This window comes from Marmota flaviventris, chromosome 8 (genome assembly GCF_047511675.1).
Source record: "Marmota flaviventris isolate mMarFla1 chromosome 8, mMarFla1.hap1, whole genome shotgun sequence".
Taxonomy (NCBI): domain Eukaryota; kingdom Metazoa; phylum Chordata; class Mammalia; order Rodentia; family Sciuridae; genus Marmota; species Marmota flaviventris.
In genome coordinates, this window is record NC_092505.1 from 87,605,785 (window position 1) to 87,622,608 (window position 16,824).

At 38.1% G+C, this 16,824-nt stretch overlaps 1 protein-coding gene across 2 annotated transcripts in view; it reads right to left on the reverse strand.

Moving 5' to 3' along the window:
• Positions 1–11,049, reverse strand: part of Actl6a (actin like 6A) — a 32,900-nt gene extending 21,851 nt beyond the window's left edge. The window contains exon 1 of one of the 2 annotated variants that reach the window (XM_027942174.3): positions 10,863–11,049. In XM_027942174.3, the coding sequence (XP_027797975.1) occupies positions 10,863–10,887 (25 nt within the window). In that variant the 5' untranslated portion in view covers positions 10,888–11,049. Of the gene's footprint in view, positions 1–10,605; positions 10,660–10,862 lie in introns of those variants that run through there. The other variant, XM_071615449.1, reaches the window with a different exon arrangement.
• Between the last annotated feature and the right edge of the window lie 5,775 nt (positions 11,050–16,824).

Genomic DNA, 16,824 nt, shown 5'->3' on the forward strand with positions numbered 1-16,824 from the left:
TATATTGTCTAAGAGTTGCCCTGTGACATAATATATGATCTATTTTTGAGAAGGATCCATGTGCTGCTGAGAAAAAAGTGTAACTGCTTGATGTTGGGTGGTATATTCTATATATGTCAATTAAGTCTAGGTTATTAATTGTGTTCTATAGTTTCCTCATTCAACTTTTGTTTGGAAGATCTGTCCAGTGGTGAGAGAGGTGTGTTGAAGTATGGTGGTCTATTAGACTCTTGAACTTGAGAAGAGTTTGTTTGATGAACATAGCTGCACCATTGTTTGGGGCATATATATTTATGATTGTTATGTCTTGTTGGTGTATGGTTCCCTTGAGCAGTATGTAGTGTCCCTCTTTATCCCTTTTGATTAACTTGGGCTTGAAATCTATTTTATTTGATATGAGTATGGACACTCCTGCTTGTTTCCAAAGTCCATATGAGTGATATGATTTTTCCCAACCTTTCACCTTCAGTCTATGTATGTCTTTTCCTATCAAATGCATCTCCTGTAGGCAGCATATTGTTGGGTCTTGTTTTGTGATCCATTCTACTAGCCTGTGTCTCTTAATTGGTGAGTTTAAGCCATTAACATTTAGGGTTATTATTGAGATATGGGTTGTTCTTCCAGCCATATTTGTTTATTTATGTTACTAAACATGGTTTGTTTTCCTCTTTGATTATTTTCCCCCCTTTACTGTCCTACCTCCCACTGTTGGTTTTCATTGTTATTTTCCATTTCCTCTTCCTGTAATGTTTTGCCGAGGATGTTTTGAAGAGATGGTTTTCTAGCTGCAAATTCTTTTAACTTTTGTTTATCGTGGAAGGTTTTAATTTCATCTTCCATCCTGAAGCTTAATTTCACTGGATACACAATTCTTGGTTGGAACCCATTTTCTTTCAGTGTTTGAAATATGTTATTCCAGGATCTTCTAGCTTTCAGAGTCTGTGTTGAAAGATCAGCTGTTATCCTGATTGGTTTACCCCTAAATGTAATCTGCTTCCTTTCTCTTGTAGCTTTTAAAATTCTCTCCTTATTCTGTATGTTGGGCATCTTCATTATAATGTGTCTAGGTGTGGATCTCTTATGATTTTGCACATTCGGCGTCCTGTAGGCTTCTAGGATTTGGGATTCTGTCTCATTCTTCAAATCTGGGAAGTTTTCTCGTATTTTTTCATTGAATAGATTGCTCATTCCTTTGGTTTGGACCTCTATACTTCCTGTATCCCAATGACTCTTAAGTTTGGTCTCTTTATGTTATCCCATATTTCTTGGATGTTCTGCTCATGGTTTCTTAACAGTCTTTCTGAGATGTCTATGTTCTTTTCAAGTTGAAATACTTTGTCTTCATTGTCTGATGTTCTGTCTTCTAAGTGTTCTACTCTGCTGGTAGTATTCTCAATTGAGTTTTTAAGTTGGTTTATTGCTTCCTGCATTTCTAGGATTTCTGTTTGTTTGTTTTTTATAACCTCTATCTCCCTGTATAGTTGATCTTTTGCTTCTTGGATTTGTTTATGTAATTCATTGTCGAAGTGATCTTTCACTGTCTGATTTTGCTGTCTAATGTCTTCCTTGAGACTCCAGATCATCTGAAGCATGTATATCCTGAATTCTTTATCCGACATTCCATCTGCTGCAGATATTACCTCTTCTAACGTTGAGTTGACTTGCATTGCTTGTGGTCCTTTCTTTCCTTGTCTTTTCATACTGTTTGTGTTTCTTTCTGCTTGGTGAAACTGTTGTGTTATTGAATTTTCCCCCTATATATTTATATTGCTCTCGTATAGTTGCAAAGTCTCCCTCGCAGGCGCGGGCAGCGCCTCTGCCCCTCCTCCAATTGGGGCAATGTGCCTACCACGCCAGCGGGCCTCTGGGCCTGTTCTGTCGGTCGGTAGCAGGTCCGCCTACCTTGCAGGCACGGGCGGTAGCTCTGCCCCTCCGCGGGCCGCTGGGCCTGTTCTGTCGGTTGCAGGTCTGTCTACCTTGCAGGCGCAGGTGGCGGCTCTGCCCCTCCCCCAAACAGGGCGATGTGTCTACCACGCTGGCAGGTCGCTGGGCCTGTTCTGCCGGTGGGTCGCAGGTCCGCCTGTCTTGCAGGCGCGGGCGGCGGCTCTGCCCCTCCCCCAACCGGGGCGATGTGTCTTCCACGCTGGCAGGCCTCTGGGCCTGTTCTGCTGGTGGGTAACAGGTCCGCCTACCTTGCAGGCGCGGTTGGCGGCTCTGCCCCTCCGCGGGCCGCTGGGACTGTTCTGTCAGTGGGTCGCAGTTTCGCCTACCTTGCAGGCGCGGGGGAGCAGCCAGGGCCTGTCCTGCCGGTGGGTAGCAGGTCCGCCTACCTTGCAGGCGCGGGGGCGGCTCTGCCCCTCCGCGGGTTTCTGGGCCTGTTCTGCCTGTGGGTCGCAGGTCCGCCTCGATACCCATTACTCTTGAGTATCATCCTATCATATATTTAGACATATTATATTTCATGCGATTAGTGAAGAAACTTAGCGAAACCTCAAGCAAATTAGGGGCCCTGGAGAATAAGAGTTTAAAGTGTAAATTACACAGTCCAAGTAAAAATCATTAAAGTTTGCTTATTTCAGAGATTATTAAAGGTAAAGGTTAATGTTGAGGAACAAAGCTGGTAAAATCTTCCCCATAGTCAAATTAGTGAAAAGCCTCTAATTATACTTAAAAAAATACCTCACCCAAAACAGTAAGTTGGGGGTAGGGATATAGCTCAGTTGTTAGAGTGCTTGCCTCGCATGCAAAAGGCCCTGGGTTCAATCCCCAGCACCACCAAAAAAGTAAGTCACTTAAAACAAAGCTCTTTGTTTTTTTTCCAAGTGTGATTTTTCAAAAGATTTTGTCAATGTGTACAAATAATATTTATCATTATAAAACTGGCAAAATTATAATAAGTCTGATAAGATAATTTTATATGTACACATACAATTGCTCATATCCTCAAAAAATCCTCTCATGTCACAAAGAGACATGTTCAAAAATATTCACTACCTATGTGAACTTGAGCAATGACTAACCTCTCTGCCTCAGTCTCCTAATTTGTAACATACGTATAATCATTCCTATTTCATAAATGCTATAATCATGCATTAAATGCACTAATATACATAAGCACTTAAAACAGTACCTGACATTACAATAGGTATTAGCCACTTTATAATTATTATCATCATACTGCTTGCCATGGGAAAAGGCAAAAATAATTTAATGGTCTCTCAGTAGGGAAATAGCTATTCATAGAGTAAAATATTATACAGCAGTTAAAGTGGTCTATAGCTACATGTATCAACATGGACCCATCACTAAAGAACGCTTAGTATTTTTGTTGCTGCTGCTGTTTTACAATGTTGGGGTCAAAATCCAGGGCCTCAAACATGGTAGGCAAGTGCTCTACCACTAAGCTATATACCTCCAACCCCAAAAGTGCTTAAGTTTTAAAACCTAGTTACAAATATACACATGCACACACGTCATGATACCTTTTAATTTTACAAGTAGTAAAAGCATAAAAATATGCATGGGACTGGAAATGTTACATACCAATTTCAGTTCAGTAGCTAGCTAAAGGAGGGGGGAGTGGAAGATATAAAATCATTAACTGCTCATATAATTGAAAATTATTGGAAAGCACTGGAAGATATAGATTATGTATAGACACTTAAAGAGAAAGGCAAGACAATCCCAAACTTGACAGTGTGTGTTCATTTTGAGGAATCACAGCTATCGATTAGATGCCAAAACACTAGATGAGGAAGAGAAATGGTTTTATACAGTTCTGAAGATGATATAGAAGATGGAAAAGCTGTAGTGTCTCCATCTGACAAAACTAAAAATGACGATAATATTATGGATTCAATTTTTAAGTTCATGGAAAGAAATAAAATTAAAAGAAAGTGGGGAAAAGGAAATTCTTCTGAAAATGAATCTTTCTGGTTGGCAGAGCTCAATTAAGCTTTCCTTGTCTAGTGGAACAAAAACTAACCTCACCAGCCAGTCATCTGTAACAAATCTGCCTGGTTCTCCAGGATCACTTGGATCCCCAAGATCTCCAGGCTCTCCTGGATCTGTCCCTTAGAAGACATCTCAGATGGCAGTTATTACCACAAAGAGAAGATACTGGGTGTGGTATATTATCAAGATGAGGAGGGAGGAAAATGATGAGGATGAAGGAAGACAGGCTACCATTGTCAAAGAAAGTAAAATCTAAGTCATAAAAAATGGCAACTACCTATGATCAGTATCTGGTGACAAAACTAGTTCTCTACCCCTCTCTGATACTAAATCTACAACAAAGAACAGGGGTCTGTTCTAAATGATTGATACCTATCAGTCTTGCATACGTGACTTCTGTTCATCAGTCTAATTCAATGGAGCAGGATTAATGATAAATTTAGGGAAAAGACTTAAGCCTTTGAGCTCTCTAGCTTAGACTACACACTGCCCTTTTCTCAGGGAAAATGGAAACAAAAAGCCAACAGGATAGGGGTTTTGTAAATGGAACTACAGATTGACTGGTCAGCCACTACAATAAGACCATGCCCTCTTGGATCATGTTTGAAAGAAGAATGGGCCTTTCTGTGATAGTTCTTCTCTAAGAATTCTAAAAATTTCTTTGTATAAAGAAATTTGCCTTTAAAGTCATACATTCTGAACATTTTAGTCAAGCTACAACAGGTTTGGAAAACGTCTCTGGGGAAGGGGAAAATACAAAGTTTCCTCTTTTTTTTTTTAATACCTTTATTTATTTATTTTTTATGTGGCGCTGAGGATCAAACCCAGTGCCTTGCACGTGCTAGGTGAGCGCTCAACCGCTGAGCCACAACCCCAGCCCCCAAAATTTCCTTTTTAGTCTGTTCCCTTTGCTCTTTAAACTGAAGATTTTTTTCCCTCTAAATTGGGGATCTGTACCCACTTAAGATTGAGTGGAATTCTAGATGTGATCATTTGTGTCATAACTTTAATTTTGTTTTTGACTTTTTTCCCCTCTCCTGAGTGTATTCTTAGCCACAGCATATATAAATTTGGGACCATTAAATTTTTTTGATGTAATATAATCTATCTGTATTACATCACAGTTCTTAATTTGTTTAGAGTTTTATGAAAGATGGTATAGTTTTTATTAACAAAAGCAAAGTAATCTTTCAATTATGTGCATACAAAAGCAATACTGTTTTGTGACAAAATATTTAATATTAAAATTTATATCAGCAACTGTTTTGAGATTTCAGTGAAATTTAAATCTTGGTTTTATTACATCTAAAGACATGAAGTTAGGATTTCAAAGAGATTCTGAAATTCCTTATCTTGAGGAAATGATGGTATATTCAATCAAAATTGAGTGATTTTAAAATGACATTATTGACTTCTGAATAAAAAAAAAAAAGGAGAACCTATATATCAACATCTTATTTCTTAAAATATCTGAGGCAAGTGTAAAAAATAACACATACATATTTGATTCAGTACTAAGTATAAAAGTATCACATAAATACACATCTATAATTTTTATTTCTTGATATGTTTTAAATATTTCAAAAAATTTAATTAAAATAAAAATCAATTATTACTTTATAAATATTAATAGCTGAGAGATGTGAATTTTCGCAAAATGATTCCATTTTTATTTAAATAAAACAAAAAGGCACTTATTTTAATTTCTAATTTGAAAGAAAGTTATTACATTAGTTACATTTCCCAAAGTAAGAAACCCTTCTCTATAAAATTCTGTTTCAAATTATTGGTAACCTCATGTTAGAAGACCCTCCCCTAAATTTACCCCCTCCTAGCTAATCTATTCCACTCCTATGGCTTCAACTTCTACTTAAATATGAATAATCCTAATCTCCATCTTTCTCTCAAATTCTAACTACTCCCTAAACTTCTTACTGTACATCAACATCAATCTGCCACCACCATCATATCTAAAGCAATACCTCCTTTTCTCCATCTAGCTTAACTTATTCTCAGCATCATCCCACAGCCAGTATCCCCAGTACTCAGAGGCAAAACTTGAGAGTTGTTGTAAACACCTTCATCTTTCAAGTTTTGCCAAATATTTGTGCAAATATATCTCACAGTCCCTCCTCTTTAATACCATTGCCACTGCCTTCAATCAATCTCTCACCTCAATAGGAAGCTACAATTTCATATGGGAATTATGTTTCCATCTTTTCACCTTCTCAATTTCCACCCTTGAACTGCTGCACTGTGACATTTCAAAATTGTAACTGATCATTTTGTTATATTAGTTCTTCAATGAAAATAAAAGGACACATCATTCAGTGGTTTCTCAGCACTTACATGACAAAATTTGAATCATTCTACCCTCACTTCTTACCTCAGACACTAGTATTACTGAATTATATGTTGTCTCCTAAACACACCATGCATTCTCATTCAGCTAATCTTAACATGTATTCTCGGTCTACTCCTCCTCCATCATTCCCATTACCACTCTTGTAAATTCCTCTGCTCCCTTACACTGAGTTAATGACTTGTCTGTGCTACTTTTGTACTTTCTATATACTGTCATTAATTGAAAATACCTCATTGAATTAGTTATCATTTCTCATCAATATAAGATGCCCATTATTTCAAGTAGCACTAAGGAAAAAACATACTGCCAACTAAACAATACCACTTCATTGACACTGACACATTCCAACTTCAGCTATATAAGTATAAAAAAAAAAGGACAACCAAGAATTTATGAAATATGTATAGTAAATATCTGTTTACTTAATTGACCCATCTATAAGACTGAGCTTCTTGAAGGCAGAGCCTGCAACTGACATAAAGGAAACACTCAAAATAATTTGTGTGAAATGAAAAATCTAATGTATCAATATTCCTGACTTAGTTAATTTGGTAAATTAGATATATGCAATTTTAATTTGAGTAGTAAATTCTGTTCATTTTCCTTTTTGAGAATGGGTGATATGTCTAATTCCTGAAACTTATTTTGTTATGAGGGTATAGTTCAGTGGTGGAGCCCTTGCCTAACGTGTGAGGCTCTGGTTTAATACCCAGCACTGAAAAAGGAGCAACACCAATGAACCCATTGGAGGAATGGTAAAGGGAGACCAGAGGCTTAATATCCATCATAGAGGCCTGGAGGTTTAAAAATCTAGGATGCAATCTCCAAAGGATAAAAATCCTCAAGGGTTGAATTCCTTTTCTTTAAAAATGTTTATTTTCATATTTTGAGAATTTTGTGCTTTTTCCTCAGAATAAATGCTTCCAAGTTTACGGGTGATGTGATTTCCGGGGAAACATGAAGAAACAATGTGAGTTTTGACTGGTTCTTAAAACATTCCATTGCAATCTGAAGGCTAATGACTTTAGGAGGAGGTAGCAAGTTTTAATTTTTGTTTAAACCAGGGTGTTCCCAGGATTCGGGACCAACTTATATGGACAATGATTTTGAGAAATATTTAAGGTTAAAGATTCATGAAGAAGGGGCTGGGGATGTGGCTCAAGTGGTAGCGCACTCGCCTGGCATGCATGCGGCCCAGGTTCGATCCTCAGCACCACATACAAACAAAGATGTTGTGTCCGCCGAAAACTAAAAAATAAATATTAAAATTCTCTCTCTTTCTCTCTCTCTTTTTAAAAAAAAAAAAAAGATTCATGAAGAAAAAGGTTATAAAAAATGATGAAACTAACAACTGATGAAAGTTAGGCTAGTAGTATACCTGTTTATTTTTATCATGTGAAGGAGTTCGAAGAAGAGAAGAAGTACCATGAAAGATGGCTGCAAGAGTAGGACCAGAAACCAGTTACAAATTATCAGTCACAAGTAATCAGTAGAAGAAAACAGGCATAAATTTAAAAAATTTAAACTACAAATGTCTTTTTAAATAAGCAATCAGGTTAAAAATACAGTTTAAGTTAATTACTCAAAATTCAAGTGGAAGGTTTAGATGTTTTTCACAGTAAACTTTGGAAAATGACTCATAAATATTATACCTACAATGGTAGCTCAAACACAAATCAAACTTATGAGTTTTAAATACTATACACACAAAACAGTCTTTCAGATATATTTCTCTATATAAACCAGTAAGAAGCAGGAAGTTAATTCTCAATACTTAAACCATACATGATGATGCTGTAGTTATGGACATGAAAAATTACTTACAGAGAAGAAATTATGTAAGTTTCTTTCTTTTATTTTTTTTAATTTTCCCAAATTTTTATTTTTTGACATCAAGTCCATTTATCTTGGCAAATGACAAAAAAAAAAAAAAAAGGCTAACAAGAAATGTTAAAAGAAGGCAGGCTGGGGTTGGGATGTAGCTCAGTGGCAAAACATCTGCCTCACATCCCCAAAGTCCTGGGTTTGACCTCCAGTTCCAAAAAAGACAAAAATAAATAGATAGATAGATAAAAGAACCCCCCCCCAAAAAAAAAAAAAAAAAAAAAACAGAAGGAAGGCTGATAAGAAGAACTAGAATAATCATAGTTTTGTTTTCCTTTATGAGAAGTCATTCCATTGTGTTGAAATTTCTCTAAAACAAGAAATATTTCCCAAAGTAAAGTTTAAAACACAGTTCATAATTCTAGGACAAAGATTAATCTAACCAGGTTCTGACTAATAGTAGTAAACATGCAAGGAAACATGTTGGTGAACTTGGTGGGTAGCAGGCAATGCTAATGTTCCTCAAATGTAGAAACAGATTTTTAGAAACATTCCACGAACTGAGAAACCTTCATTCTTAAGGCATAGCACAAATTTACATTATGGCCCTCAACATGGAGCAGTGGCTGGGAAAGGTCATGCCAAGTCATGGGTAACCTTTATGTTTTTCTGAGGCATGCCCCATTCCTTCTTGCTCTCTCCAACACTGATGGAGGACTGAACTTGGCTTATCTCCTTGAAGTCCCATGACAGGACTGCCTCTCTGTTAATAATTTTCTCTGGTCTCTTCCTGGGTCATCTGGTTGGCCATGGGAGGGAATCAGTACAGAGATGGAAGTAGGCCTGATTTACCCTTCCTGACCTCACCTTCAGTATCATTCAAAGCACTTGGCCAAGTCACATGGGAGTATGTAACTTTTTTTTTTTTTTTTTGAGAGTCTAATAATTTCTTTTTTTATTTAATTTTTTATATATGACAGCGGAATGCATTCCAAGTAACTTTCTTTTAAGAACGGAAAAGGTTTTACTGAGATGCCTTTTCTTCATCCCAGGATCTTTGTTCCCAACTTAGAAAGAAGTTATGTAATTTCTTCAAAAACAGGAGATAGCAGTACCAATTCATACAACTGTAATTAATTAAATGAATTAATGTATTATTAAATGCAATGCTTATAAAGTCTTTAGAATGGTTCTTGGCCTACAGTATGCACTCAATAAATGTTATCTACTGGCATTACTATTATTCCTTTTTAACTTAGTCACAAACACTGCCTTGCAAGAAATAATGGATAGTTTCCAGCTCTTTGGATCAGTTAGCATGAAAGTCATAATACAGTCAATCAGTTCTACAAGGCAAAAGCAAGATCCAGTTTTTCTTTAGGATTGCACCTTTAGACTGGAAAGAGGTAAATCATGAACATCTGCTGGGCCTTCTCAAAAGTAAAAAATGGGAAACTACCCACACTAAGCAACCAAAAGGAAAGACATAACAGGGAGGAAGGAGGTGAGGGTCAGCTTTACCACATCGGAAGAGATGCTGCAATTATCCACCCAAAACTATTCTTTATAACCTTATTTTTGTTATTCCTTACGTGTAAAATGCCATCCTCTTCAGAAACAGCATCCTTATTAGAAACTGTAACAACCGCAATACTTTCGCTTTGTAGAGTAGGTCTCTAACTCACTGAACACAATCCAAAACATATACATTGGTGCTTCCTAGCACTTGGGGATCTTGCAAAAAATAGAAGCTCTAAATCAGTGGATTTAAAGTGAAGGTTTAAATTCTACGTTTCTAAAGGGTTTGCAAGTGATGCTAACTAACACTTCTGGTCCACAAACCACACACGAGTGGCAATGGTAGCATCATCTCATTTAACCTTCTCAAACACCCCAAGGGATAGAAATTATTCCACAAATGAGCCAGAAGTTGGAGAAAGGTTATTAAAAACTGTCCAAGCCCAAGCTAAAACAGGCTGGAACTACAATCCAGGACCGCAATTCGCAGGCGTGGTCATCTGCTACATCACAGCCTATCCAAAGACCGTGAAAGACCAGGCGCCTAAGGCCCAGGTCAACTTTCTGGTCATCCTTAAATTACATATGTTCCAAATTAATCGCAAACAGTCCCGCCACAAGTAACGTCGCAGTCAACAAATAAGCAGGAGTTACTGAAAGGTGTGAGGCCGCGCGAGCGCAGGACGCAGACCACGGGAGGACGCATCTTCCAATCAGTTCTGCCCTCGCGCCGGCTTTGCAGTCTATGGGACGTTGCGGAAACCCTAGGTCCACGCTAGCAAGCTACCAGGACCTCCCAAGTTTAAACACACGCGCGCACGCACGCACAAACACACAACCCACAAACACACAACCCGACAGCGGCGTTCTGCAGACCCTCGGGGAGAAGTGACCCTGGATGCCGGTAATTCAACCGGGACGCCCCTCGGGGACGGAGCGCACACCTCCAAAATCCCGCTCCTCCTCGGTGTCCTGAGACAGACAGGAGTCGAGGGAGCGGCGACTCCCCGGCGCCCGAGGTGCCGGTTGTGCCCGTAGGCTCGGGGGCGGGCAGAGCGCGGGGCGGGGATGGGGCGGGGAGGCCGGGGTCCCGAGAGGGGGAGACCGGAAGGGACCGCCGTGGAGGGGAGGACTAGCGGTGGTGGTCACAAACCCCACACGCGGAAAAGGCGCGCTCTTTCGTCTAAACGCGCTCACTCACCTCCCCCATACACGCCACCGCTCATGGCTGCTGTCGGCGCGACTCCTAGGCTAAAGGCTACCGGGCGAAGTGACTGCAGCGGCCGCAACTGCTGGTCTAGAGGAGCGGTAACCCTCGACCCCCTGAACTTCCACCGCCACCCCCCTCAGGCAACAAAGCGGCGTCCACACACCCTGGAGCGCAGCCACACTTGCTGGTTCCTGGAACCAGCCAATCATGAGGGGTCCGGTCTGCCCTCCAGCCAATAAGCATGCATCTCTGCAGCATCCCTGCCGCGGCGCAGCAAGTTTAGCCAATCGAAGACAGCCTGGGGCCGGAGAAAGGGGAAAGCGACGGAAGCAGAGAAGGAGTTGGGTTGCGGAACTGGAGGGGGCGGGGCTCAGTGGTGGGCGGGAAAGTGGGGTGGAGAAAACTGGAGGGAGGAGGAGGAGGGAGGTTGGAGTTAAGTATCGGGGATAGGAAAGTCTGGGCACGCAGGAGCGATGGGAAATCTGGAAATAGGGAGCTAGTGTCCCACGTAGCGATTCCTGGTCATGGACTATGATGGTTGTGGATTAAAAGTAGGGGTACTGAGCTACATCCCAGCCCTTTTTAAATTTTTTGTTTTGGAACAGGGTCTAGCTTAATTGCTGAGGGTCCCAGCTGGGGCTGACCTCAGCCTCCCCAGTAGCTGGGATTAGGAGCATGCACTAGGCGCCTGGCCAGAATTTTTTTTTTAATTTATTTTTTATAGTTGTAGATGGACAGCATGACTTTGTTTAGTTTTTTTTTTTAATTTTTTTTTATTTATTTATTTTACATGAGCTGTCTTCTTCTTATTATTATTAGCATTACAATTCTTAACACACCTTTATACCACAGTTTATCATATCTCTGTATACAAGATATGTTGACACCAAATTCACATCTTCATACATGTATTTTGTACAAGGATGAGTGTCTCCTTCCACCATCCATGCAATTCCCCTTCTCCCTCCCTTTCCCTTTATTTGTTTAGTTTTTTATGCGGTGCTAAGGATAGAATCCAGTGCCTCACACATGGTACTCGCTCTGCCACTGAGCTATAGGCCCAGCCCCGAAAAATTTTTTTTACCAGAAAAGTATTTTAAACTTTTATGTTTGAAAAACAAAAATATGCTCCACTTTGAGGATCCTATGAATTTTAAATAATTATTAATAATTAAAAGAAGAAAAAGATGGTACATTATCTCAACTAAATTTAGGTAGTATTTTAAAAATTATCTTAAGAAGTACCTCAATTTCTTTTATCAGGTGAAATATGTATCAAACAAGTTATTCTATCCTCTTTAAAAGAAGAACCCAATGCTTAATACATCTGAAATCTGTCTACTATTCTTGGTATTCTTTTTCTACCACCCCAGTCCAGAACAGTGTCTTTTCTCCCCTAGATTACTGCAGCAATTTGTCTCTCTGCCGTCCAACTCTACAAGCAGCTTGGTCTGTAAAAATGCTCAAATCTAGTCATGTCACTGCAGTTCTCAAACCCTAAAGATTGTTGTATATCCTTGTAATTGATCGCAGTTTTTAAGTTAATATTTCTAGAGTCTAGCTATATATACTGTTAACCTTAGCATGTATTGAATAAAGCCCCGTCAATCACAGTGCTAGCAAGGAGGTAAAACATGGCAGTAGAATGGGGAACAAGGTTAGTAAGAAAATTATTTCCTACTCACTTGACTATATACTCACAATATATCTGGTTATTTAGGAAATCTTCACTAGCCCAGTGAGATAATGCAGAGGTCAGCAACCTATATTCCCTGGGCCAATACCAACCTACCATCTATTTCAAGTGAACTAAGAATAATGATTCCAATTTTAAATGTTATAAAAATTTTAAGAATAATATTTCATTGTGTGAAAATCATATGAAATTCACGTTTCAGTAACCTTAAACTAGGTTTTATTAGGACATAGCCAAGCTTGCTCATTTATGACTGCTTTTGCTCTATGATGGTGGAGTTGAGTAGTCAACGGAGACCATGTGGTTCATTAAACTGGAGAACACATTTATTGTCAGACCTTTTAGAGTTTAATGACCCCTGAGCTGAGGCATGCAACATACCTAGCACAGTATGCCTGAGTACTATATATTAACCGTTGTCCCCATGATTAAGCCTCTCACTGTGGATGCTTGTCACAACCCCAAAATATTTCTAATTTCTTATTGCTTTTATGATATGCTGACTAATAAAGCTGATGAGTAATAAAATATTGCAATGCTTTCCAATAACTCAATATTAAACAAATACACTATTTTGAGTTTATAAAACACACTAATCCATTTAAATCAATTTATCATTTAAATTTCCAGTAATTCATATACAGCAAATTGAGTAGATTATATATATTGATATCTCCCATCAATACTATCTCCAACATCTCCTTTGCATCTAAAAGAATGTATTCAGCCCTGTCTGGGCTGAAGAAGAGTAAAGTATTTGGTCTGCTAGCTCAGAGTTCACTAGAAAATAAAACATTCCAGCAGGGTTCATGAGGACCATACCTCCAGCCTCTGAAGGCTGAAATATTGTGATAATATTGAGACAATACTGTGCACACAGTGCAGCAGAATCTTAAATCTGACAGCACAAAGAAGACAATTTGAGAGAATATTGGAAAGTCATGCTTAGATGTTTTTGATAAAGTAAGGTATTTGGTCCATTTGATAATTGGCAAAGGTATTAGAAAACAGATCATTTGTTCATTCATAATTTCAGGTCATCATGGTCTCTTGATGTGTCACCAGGATCACTGCTTTATTTAATAATAAACCATTGCAGTGAACTTCAAAGGAAATGTACTTCTCCACAGTACATCTGATGTGTCAGGACTAATCACATGTTAACACAGATAAAAGTCTCCACTTCCCTTTGATACATTTTATTCAAAAAATACAATAGGGTAGTAATATTATTGACCCTAAAGTATCGAATTGCTACAGGAAGGGATTTAGAAAGAAAACCTATTCAGCATTGGAAGACAATCATGTTGGGGAACTGTATATTCTTACTAATAATGATATTTCCTTTGAGATGAGACTTTTATAGGATGGCAGCTTTTTATCAGTTCTCAAAAATTAGAGAAGTAGCAGAAAATACATTAAAAGAAAAATACTAAATCAGGTATTGTGGCATATACCTGTAATGCCAGTCCTAAATTAATGTTACCAATAACTAGTCAGATTAAAGAACAAGAACAATCAAAGGTTATTTACTTTCTGTTATTTCTCTTCTCAGGGGCACACCATATCAAAACTATCAATGCTTGCAACTGAACCAGCATATTAGGTATATCAATCTAAAACAAGACATTGAAGTAACATTTTAATGTTAACATTGTCTAGCCCACAGTAGATTCAGATTGACTCTGAATATAGAACTACAAAAATAAGTGCCCTTTCAAAACTCCTTTGTAATATCCAAGCATTTAGAATTTCTTGTGTACCAGGTGCAAAACTTGGCTTCGCCTCACTGGGTCGCTGGTCTTCCACTCTTGTAACACTGCCTCAGGACTATATGGAAGGAAAGCCTCACTCCTTTCTTCACCAGCTCTGTCAGCACTGTCATTATGGAATTGCAGCAATCGTTACAAAACATTACCCACCTAGTCCTCTGTCTCAGATTTTATTAAGTGTTTAAAAAATTACAATTGTTATGAAAGCTAGGAAACAAATTCAGAAAATTAGCATCTGTTAAGAAGAAATGAGAAGAAAATGTATGGATGTGTAGAATTATTTTATTTCATTCTGTAAAATACATGAAATGAGCAATTATAAAATACAAATTTCAACAAAGACATTTTTAGTGGAGATACACACACACACACACACACACACACACACAGAGTCATTGTAAGTACCATCCTCTATTTACTGAAGTTCCAAAAATATGCAAGCACTACTGTTTATAATAATAAACATCTGGAATCTAGGTTTGTTCTTCATTTTTTTATTAATCATTTATTTATTTATTGCAATACTAGGTCTTTGCACAAGCTCTACCACTGATATACATCCCTACCCTCAAACTAGGCTTCCAACCATAGAAACATGATGCTAACCATTTCAGTAATATATTCTGGATATATGAAGAAGCAAATGAAAGAATGTTTGATTGTACCTGGTACATTTATAATATACCAGTAGGTATGTTACAGTATTAACAATAGGGTCCATAAAAGACAAAGAAGGCCCTCAAAAGATGAAGTGCTAGATAAAATTCACAAAGCATCTAGTGTTTTATGTCTATGCTGTTATTTCATTATCAATTTTAAAATCCCCTTTTTGTTCAATGGATGTAGCTCTTGAGAGAAATCACAAGTAAGCCATGCCAACATTTAATCAATTGGTGGTGTGAAGTGACACTGTGCCACCCTGGGTCACTTTGGGCAAGTCAAGTTTCCCATACATTTAGGTCAGTGCTGAAACCAAGTTTGGGGGCTGTTACACAGCCCAAGGAGCAACACAGCCCCCATCTTGTGTTCTTGCTCTGTATGGTTTCTTTAAAACCCTTGAAACCTTTGGAATAGGAAAGACTTTATCTGCCTTATGATGTAAATGGCCATAAATTATTGACCCCATGTTAGGGTCCGTAAACAAGTCAAGATGGTGCCTGGCACTTTGCCAGAGGGAGTGGTTTGTGAAGTAACACCATCGAGCCATTAGGATGGAGATTCCTTAATGACTGACTGCTGTATCTAGTTTATGTTAATTGAGTTAAGCTGTGTATAATTAAGATGATGAGGATTCCTTGATGACTGATTGATGTATCTGGATGATGTTAATTGAAACAAGCTGTGTATAATGAGTTAGGTATAAATACCTCTGCTGTGTGACAATAAAGCGGCTCCCGCTGTATCACAAGTTGCTTGTCGCTCCCCTGGTTATTTTGCCCAGCCAGACTGCGGCAACCCCAAAAATGGGCCGTCAGAGAAAAGATACTTTATATAGTACTTTCCATTTAATCCACACAACATCCCTATCAGAGTTTAAAGAGGACCAGAGATTTAGCAAGTTGCCAAACATCACACAGCTATTGAAAGATTCAGGATTTGAAATTAACCCTACCAAACGTAAAATTTCTGTTTCAAGATACCTTTCCGTGTCTATGCTTCTAGTAAATTTTTTAAATAATAATTTCAATTGTGCATATAATATAATCTGTATAAATCCATGTGTAGGTACACAGGAACATATGTATATATTCCCCCCTCCCAATCTTTTTCTGATACAAATGAAAACTCACAGAGTGTCAGTAAACTTTCAGAAGCATTTTCTTTGGAAATTGATTTCAAAGTATTTGCCCTTGAAAATTTTTATTTCAAAACTGTTAGAATAAATAAATAGTCTAGCCCACAGTAGATTCAGATTGACTCTATACAAGCTAGAAACTGAAACAACACAAAAGACCAAAACGCAAATCTTCTTCCTTTCCAATCCTTCCAGTTGCTCAGTTTCTCAGCTCTTCTACCCAGATCGAACCACTGTTAACAGTTTTTTATGTAGCCTATTGGAAAATCTTTTCAAATAAAAGCACATCTTTATATCTTCTCCACCACCATCATTTTTCTTGGTCTATCTACATAAGTTGTAGCATACTGAACATTTATTTTAACCTGACTTTTTTTACTTAACCATATTATCTTGAAAATCATTCTGTGCCAGCATTTACAATTCTATCTTACCCCTTTATCATCAGCACAGAATTCCATTGTACATATATACTAGACCTTGTTTTACCAGTCCTCTATGCACGTACATTTACATTGTTTCTATTCTTTTGTTATTATAAAAGAATTATGCAATGACTATCCTTTTCTGTGTACATATGTGAAGAGTTTTCATGCAGGACGAATTCAGAGAAATGGAATTGCGGGGTCATATGTATCTTTTATTATATTGGTCATTGCCAAATTACACAGGAGTTACACAATTTGAACT